Here is an 8,792-nt window from a genome sequence, read left to right on the forward strand (position 1 = left end):
ATGACAACCAGCTTCATTCTTGTTAACCAAACCCTTCCACTGTTAGAGAAATGCAAAACCATAACTGAACTTCGCCAGCTTCACGCCCACATTATCAAATCAAACCTCGTCAACCACACATCTACCATAACTAAACTCATCTCCCTCTGCTCCCACCACGGCGACCCACACCATGCTCTTTCAGTCTTCCACCGAATCCCAGACCCCAATCCCTTCATCTTCTTCTCACTCATAAACCAAATGTCTGAGAGCTCATGCCCCCTAGAAGCTCTACTATTCTATGCTCAAATGCTCACTTCATTGCAAAGCTTGAACAGGATCGAGTTTCTGATCCCTGCATTGCTCAAAGCGTGCGGCAAGTCACGTGCTTTGGAGGAGGGGAGGCAAGTTCATGGCCAGATAGTGAAAACCCGGATGCTCTTTGATCCTTATGTTGCGAATGCGTTGATTAGGATGTACTCGGAGTTGGGTTGTGTTGGGCTGGCACACAGAGTGTTTGATACAATGCATGTGAGGGACCAAGTCTCGTGGAATTCACTGATTAGTGGTTACTTGAGGGCTGGGGAGATTGAGTTGGCTGATGGGGTTTTCAATGAGATTCCGGAGAGGGACTTGGTTTGTTGTAATGCAATGATTGATGGGTATATGAAGAGTGGGCAGTGTGAGCTTGCTGAGGAGGTTTTTAGGACACTGTACGATAAAGATGTGGTTACTTGGACGTCTATGATTTCAGGGTATGTGGTTAATGACCGTCAGAAGGAAGCATTGGGTTTTTTTAGGGAAATGTTGAGGCAGGGCGTTCGGCCGGATGCCCCGGCTCTTGTTAGTGTTCTGTCAGCCATTGCTGACTTGGGTTTCGTTGAGGAAGGCAAATGGGTGCATAGTTATATTTGTATGAATGAGATTGGGTTGAGTTCAGGGTTTATTGGATCAGCTCTTGTAGATATGTATGCTAAATGTGGGCATATAGAGAATGCTTGCCGTGTCTTTGAAGACATATGTCATATTAGAAACATTGGGGACTGGAATTGCATGATCTCTGGCCTTGCAATGCATGGTCTAGGTCATGAAGCTCTGGATATTTTCCTTGACATGAAAATTAAAGATATTGAGCCTGATGAGATCACTTTCTTGGGACTTCTTACTGCTTGTAACCATGGAGGTCTAGTTGATGAGGGTAAATACTGTTTTGAACTCATGCAGGAGAAGTACAGACTTGTTCCTAAGATTCAGCATTATGGATGCATTGTTGATCTTTTAGGAAGAGCAGGGCACTTGGAGGAAGCGGTTAATGTTATACAGAATATGCCCATAGTAGCGGATGCTATAGTTTGGAAGGCAGTTCTCAGTGCTTGCACGATTCATGGTAATGTTGCAATTGGGGAAGGCGCTGCCCTCAGGGCAATAGATTTGGCTCCAGAAGATTCAAGTTGTTATATTCTCCTCTCGAATCTTTATGCCAAAGTTGGGAGATGGGATGATGTTGGTAAGGTAAGACTGACGATGAAACAGAGGGGACTTCGAAAGGTTCCAGGATCAAGCTCAGTCCTTGTGAACGGGAAGGTTCATGAATTTTTTGCGGGGAAGGAAATCAATGTTGTCTACAGTGTTGAGGTACGTACCAAGATAGAGGAAATTGTTTCTAGGTTGAAATTGGAAGGATACCAACCCGATTTGTCTCAAGTCCTTTTGGATATGGAAGAGGAAAGCAAAGAGCAATCGCTTATTCTACACAGCGAGAAGATGGCCCTTGCATTTGGACTAATAAACAGAAGCAAGGGTTCTCCTATCCACATAGTGAAAAACTTAAGGATTTGCTATGATTGCCATTCATTTATTAAGCTGGTTTCTGGAGTTTATAATTGTCGAATTGTTGTGAGAGACCAAAACCGTTTCCATCAATTCGAAAGTGGTTCATGCTCCTGCAAAGACTTCTGGTAATGCAGTGGCTTACTTTTAGAACTCAGAGAAATATCAAGACTACATGATTCATGTCTGGTTTTTGAAATTGTAAGGCTGCATCGGCCTTTGGAAGAATTGAGGTGAATGGGCAGGTTTCAAACTCAATCTTTGGTATCGGGAACTACATTCGCATTTCTCAGTTTTACCCGGAAAGGAGGGGGCTCAATTACCACTAAGCTGTGCAGGGTGGGCTTCTACTGACACTGGTGATGTATATTATGCACATATATATTGTTGCAATATGTTATTCTTTTTCTCGTCAGATGCAATATGTCATTCAAAGCCTAAAATGAAAAACGTGGCAACTCCAAAACCCAAGATGTATTAAAATTCTGATATATCAATTTATATTGACACCTGCGTTTTCCACATTCAAAACGTGGATGTCTGAATTAGTGATCGTTCTATACACCTTACCCCTTTCTCCTTCAGATAAATTCTCCAAGTTTAGGAATCTTTTCTCCTTCAGATTATTGCTTCCAATAAATTTCAGAAACTGTGTTAAAAAAAAAATTGTCAAGAATTTCCAGCTTCTTATATCTTCGTTGGACTGCAGAATCCCATATCGGTATCTCCCTAGTCGTATTTAGCCTCTGAATAATGTCTGCAAATAACAGAAATACCGTGAAGGGACGAATTGACCGGAGTTTTGCCATGCTAAACAATAATTAGCCAAGTTCTCTTGGCCTAGCATGCAACTTGGTTCATGTTCCACATCCGTTTCACATATTTGGTGCCAAAATAGATACGTCAAAATTGATGATATTCATAAGTTCTATGAACTGGAATAGTAATAAACACTTTCACCTTCTGTAACAAAAGGATAAATTTAGGGTTACAAATGCACTATCTTTTTCTTCACAGGCAACCCAGTAAATGTCATATTATAGAAACCCCACAGATTGATAGGTGGGCTGTGGGCACAGTATGATAACAACATCTTGTACTACCAACCAAGTTCTGCACGTCTCAGCTTCTTTCTGGAAAGAAAAATATAACAAACAAGAATGAAATAATTTTGGCACTATTATTGCATGTCTGTTTGTGGTTCACGTTTTCTTGTGGATTTTCTTTTACTTGTTAGGACTAGTGACTGTTAAGTGTGGAAGATCTGTTAGGTGAGATGATCAACTGAGCAGAGTATCAACTATACTTCATCCCAATTTCTCCAGCGGGTGGGCTTTTGATTCTTCCATTAATTTGCCATTGTGTTTATCTTTTTCTCTCTTATCTGTTCTCAAAATCACTTGCTAGGTGGTTTGATCTGCCTCAGCCAGCGCTCACAGTAACTAGAGGAGCAAGACAGCCAAACCCTTTTTAGCTTTCAGGTGGGTTTCTTTCTTTCTCTTGTTTCCCTCGTTTCATTCTTGCTAATTGTGTTGAGGGTCATAGTTTACTGAAATACTTGAACTTGATATTGATGCAAGAGACCTTAACACTTTGATTATATGAAGAACTTCACTGATGTGCTTGCTTGTTCCACTTTGTGTATTTGAATTTTATCTGACACACTATGTAAGCAACTTTATCTACTTCATAGAGCCTGGTATCTGCAATTGGTGTTATAAAGCACATAACAAGTAAAATATTGCAAGGTTGCAACTGTTTTATGAAGAGATTGTGTGGTACATTGTAGTGATTCATTCAATTTTATAAAAGAATTCGAAGGCATTTGTTTCACAGCTTTTAGATGTACTGTATGTTACTTTCCCAAGGGTGCATAAATAAGTTTGCAACAACCTTATTGCAACCCCAGAAATAACTTGTCAGACCTGAAATATTTTTATGATGTTGTTGCGTATCTTTGCCCTCTATGTATCTACAACATGATATTCCTCCATGGCTCTTTTGCTTTCATGTTTTGGTTAGACTGAGCATAAATCAGCACATGAATGATCATTTTCATTAACTGCTGTAATGAGTAGTTTAGGTTAACTGAAAGTTCAGGTTTCCTAGAAAATAAAAAAAGAATCTCCTTACAGTTTGATAAAATCTGTTAATATCTATGACTGTAACTAATGGTAGATTCTGTGTTATTAATGTTATTTTGTTTCTGCAGCAATGATTGAACCGGTAGTACTGGCTTTGACTGTGGGTTTTCTCGGGTGGGCTTATCAGGCACTGAAGCCTCCCCCTCCAAAAGTATGCGGCTCACCTGATGGTCCTCCTGCCACTTCACCTAGAGTTAAACTCAGTGATGGAAGATATTTGGCCTACAGGGAGTTTGGAGTGCGTAAAGAAGAGGCAAAATACAAGATCATCATCATTCATGGCTTTGACAGTTCCAAAGATTTGTCTTTACCTATTGCTCAAGTATGTTTTAACAATGTCATCTTTTGTTCATCTCAAAAAGGATTGGTACTGAATTCTGCAACACTGAGCTGATTTGCTGAATAGCTGTTATGAGACCTCTAGTATGTCTCTGAGGATTTGTTTTTTTGTTGAGAAACTAAGTGATCTTTCTGTAGTTGGTTGCAGTGATCCTTGTGTAGACATTACTATTCGCCTTCATATTTGCTCTCCTCCATTGCTCTGTCAATGTTTGTATTAGCATTCCCTTCTTCTCGCATCTAGTTAAGCATATTAAAATCAATACATGCAAAAAGTTTGTCAATGAAGTCTACATATACATGAATTTTAACATCGTAATGCTCTGAGCTTTATCACCGCAGTTTGGAAGTTGCATCAGATCTCAACTTCTAAATGCTTCGTTCTAGTACATTGCATCATTACCGTTTCACCCCATCTTTTATGACAGTGGAAACCCACTCATTATGTGCTCTTTTATTTTACTGTGTAAAATAGTTAACTTGTGTTTTGTTTATGGTCAGGAACTCGTTGACGAGTTAAAGATATACTTTCTCTTCTTTGACAGAGCTGGTTATGGTGATAGTGATCCGTATCCATCACGTTCAGTGAAGAGTGAAGCATATGATATTCAAGAACTAGCCGACATGTTGCAGATTGGATCCAAATTCTATGTAATTGGAATCTCAATGGGGGCTTACCCTGTTTGGAGTTGCTTGAAATACATACGGCACAGGCCTGCTACTTACTTTAAAACCAAGCTATTGCTTTCTTTTCCGTTTTTAATAATGTTTCTACTGAGGTGTTTATGAAGTTTGTTGTAAAATATGATTCTTACACATTGTCGATACATCACTTGCAGATTATTAGGAGCTTCCCTGGTTGTTCCTTTTGTGAACTACTGGTGGCCTCGTATTCCTGTTGATCTATTAAGAGAATCCCTTCAAAGGCTGCCGATTTCAGACCAAAGGACTTTCAAAGTTGCACATTACATCCCGTGGCTACTTCATTGGTGGATGACCCAAAAATGGTTCACTGCATTAAGTATCATGGCTGGAAATATGGGGATTTTCAGCCCAAAAGATTTAGAAACAATAAAGAAGCTTTCAGAATCCCCTAGTGTTGATCAGGTACACAAATTTTCTCATATCATGCTCACATAACTGAAAAGTAAAACTTTTTCTCTTTTCCTTTAAGAGCCCAAGTTTTTGATTCTACACATATTTATATGCAATTGTAAACATCGCCAATCTGATCTTATCTCTTACCTTTGATCTTGTAACTGCATGCATGTTTTTATAAATCTCATTGCAGGAAAAGGTACGACAGCAAGGAGAGCATGAATCTCTCTACCGAGACTTACTGGCTAGCTATGCAAACTGGGAATTCGACCCCATAGACTTAACAAATCCATTTCCTAACAATGAGGGTTCAGTTCACATTTGGCAAGGCTATGAAGACAGGATCATTCCATATAAAGTAAACCGTTATATTGCAGAGAAGCTTCCCTGGATTCACTATCACGAAGTTCTTGATTATGGCCATCTTCTTATTTTTGAGAGAGATCTATGTGAGGCTGTGTTGAAGGCACTCTTGCTTGGATAAGTTCTAATGCTGATGTTATGTCTAATCATGCAGCCGTATTTTGTAGTAAAGCTCTGGTGGTCCTTAGCTAACAAGCTTTTCTCAGAGCTGAAATGTCCAAAATAAAATAAAAAATTTACCATCTAGCTTACATCCTGGACGAGTGAGTTTTTGCAATTCATCCTCTTGAAACTGAGTTGATGGGAATTATTTATTGTAGCTGTCTACACATGAAAATGAAGGGATCAAGTTTTTGTAGAGTGGTTTTCATGGTTGTTATTCGTGTCATGGTTGGCAGGGCCGGCCTTGTGTCAAAAATACCTCAAGGTGAAAAAAAAAATTGGAGGCCTCTAAGCTGCAGTCCTCTTATTTGTCTTTTTTTTAGCCCAAAATTTGAAATTATGAAATCGCGAGGTGCCTGTAGTGAATGTGCAGTGGAGACGACATAGATATAATGAGGTCACTTATGCGGGAGGCATATCCGCACTTCTTCTGACACTCAGTTAATTTCGAGAACGAAATTTCTTTAAGGGGGTAGAGTGTGAGCTCTTGAATTTTTTTTTCGGCATTATTGTCACATTAACCGACATTTTTTCGAGATGTCAAATTTTTTGTTTATCATTTTTGTGTTAAACTACGTGTCTTCACGAGCGTGGAGGTATCCGCGGAATATTTTTCCGACACTCGGTTATTTTTCTACGTATTTACGAAAATTTACGATTGTTTAAGTCGCATTTTCAAATATTACACTTTTTACATTTTTAAACTCAGCCCTTGATCTCTATCATTTGATCTCCGCCGTTGAATTTAAAGTAAAAGGAGAGAGCCTAGGGTGGGTTTTCCTACACACAAACCTCTCTCTCTTTCTTTTTCTTTGCCTTCTCTCTTTTCTTTCTTCTTCTCTCTCCCTCACGTGTCCCTCACTCTGTTTGAAATAGAGAAACCCAGACACTGACCTTTGACTGGCTACACCGCCGCAATCCGGCCACGTCAGGAATTGCCACCACCGCCATTCTCTCCCCCTCAACGAGCTCTACACAACCCGGTCATAGCATGTGAGATTTGAGCCGATCTCTATCCCTTCGAAATTGGAGGCCCTTATTTTTAGAGGCCCCAGACGCAGGCCTGTTTCGCCTTGCCCCAGGACCGGCCATGCCTATTGGTTCAGCAATTCCGCATGTATATTTCAGAATCATATACATACTGATTAATATTTTCTTTCTATACATGCATGAGATAAATTTGATTTCATTTTGTAAATCATTCTCAATATGACGACCTGCTATTTTAGAACCTATTTCTTCGACAATTGTTTTAATTAGGTGATTCACTTTCATGAACAATTATTCAGTTTCTAAATAAGAATATAAGGTGAATGATTAGATTGATGCTATTCTTTATCTGCAATAACACTTAATGAGGTTAATTGAATTGGTGAACTACCTTTAAGATTTGAATTCAGTGGTGAATATTTCTTAATGAGTTATTCTGGCCCCTATATATACGAAGTTTACATGTGCATGCAATATGCAGCTTGAATGAAAGATGTATAGCTTTTCTTTGAATTGGTGGAGTTGGAGATGAACAGAGCCGGTCAATGATTTATCAAGGACTTCAAACAGAATTTCAAGTTAGAGTTTCTGGTAAATCATTAATTCGATTAGAGTTTTAGTCCATAAGATTTGTTCATGCATAAATTTGCTCAATGTTTTGAAGATGAAGCTACAAGAAAAAAATGGTTGGAGATGTATTCTTCAATTTTCCGATAGATTGTCGATCCAATTATGAGTTTGTTCATCTCGTTATTTTATTCTATAGTTTATTGGTATTTTTTCCTCGTACAATTATGTGTATTAATTGGTAAATTCCTTAGAAATTTTAACACATGGAAAGAAAAAGAACTTCATCTATATTTGAGCTATCATCTATATCGACGAGATCGATCAGGCATTGCAATTGATTCATTATACTTGAGTGATGAATGATGAGTGATCTAATGCATAATAGTTCCAGAATTACTCTATTTTTTGTTTGTTTGTTACATTTCCAGAGTTGCTCTTTTGGTAACTCTCTTCCATTATTGATGAGTACTAATTGTGAAATTGTTGAAGGATAATAGTGTGCTCATCCAAACATAGTTTGAAGAAGTCAAATTTTGTTTATTATTTGAATGTAGTGATAAGGTTATAGATTGCGTAGGACTTGTGGCTTACTATCTGTTGTAGACATCCCCTATATAAAGGGTTATTGATTAATGAAATAGATAGATCACTTTCAACTTATTCACCTCTTTCAGACTTTTTTGTTTTCACTTTTAAACGTTATCAGCACGAAGCTCTCCTAGCTTCCAAACCCTTTTCTGCGTCTAGACACCAACAAAGAAGTATGGTTCCTGGAGAACTCGATTGTCTTGTTGATTGTGCAACCACACATACAATACTTCGAAATAAGAAATTATTCATTGAATTTTTGCCTTCTAAATCTTATTTGAGTACGATGACTGGGTCATCTCCAGTGATTCATGGCCGAGGAAGAGCCCAATTCTTATTGCCAAACAGAACTTTACTTGACATAACCGAAGCACTTTATGCTCCAAGAGCTCCTCGAACCCTTTTGAGTTTTAAGGACATACGTGCTAATGGTTATCATTTAATACTCATTATGAAAATGGACAAGAGTACTTATTTATTACATCTGATCTATGCGGAAGAAAACACATATTAGAAAAACTTAAAGGTCAATCTAGTGGGTTATACTTAACCACTATTCGAATTGTCGAATCCAATCATGTTATAAGAGATGATCTTTGGGATTCCGAAACATACAGGCTTTGACATGACCGTTTAGGACATCCTGGTCGTGATATGATGATCCGTGTACTAAAAACTTCACATGGACATCCATTTTTTCGAATGAAAAGAACTAATGACCAAAAGAAA

General features: G+C 38.5%; 2 protein-coding genes across 2 annotated transcripts; both read left to right on the forward strand.

The window, feature by feature from the left end:
• Nucleotides 1–1,941, forward strand: LOC126787174 (pentatricopeptide repeat-containing protein At5g48910-like). Its single transcript, XM_050513095.1, has one exon. It carries the CDS (start codon nucleotides 1–3, stop codon nucleotides 1,939–1,941), a length of 1,941 nt encoding a protein of 646 aa, XP_050369052.1.
• Nucleotides 1,942–2,924: 983 nt separating this feature from the next.
• LOC126787804 (uncharacterized) lies at nucleotides 2,925–6,204 on the forward strand. The gene is made up of 6 exons (XM_050513711.1): nucleotides 2,925–3,137; nucleotides 3,217–3,290; nucleotides 4,022–4,275; nucleotides 4,794–5,005; nucleotides 5,132–5,399; nucleotides 5,584–6,204. The coding sequence occupies exons 3-6, from the start codon at nucleotides 4,024–4,026 to the stop codon at nucleotides 5,872–5,874; spliced, it is 1,023 nt and encodes a 340-aa protein (XP_050369668.1). The 5' UTR covers nucleotides 2,925–3,137; nucleotides 3,217–3,290; nucleotides 4,022–4,023; the 3' UTR covers nucleotides 5,875–6,204.
• The last annotated feature ends 2,588 nt before the right edge of the window (nucleotides 6,205–8,792 follow it).

Source organism: Argentina anserina, chromosome 3, assembly GCF_933775445.1.
Source record: "Argentina anserina chromosome 3, drPotAnse1.1, whole genome shotgun sequence".
NCBI classification, from domain to species: Eukaryota; Viridiplantae; Streptophyta; class Magnoliopsida; order Rosales; family Rosaceae; genus Argentina; species Argentina anserina.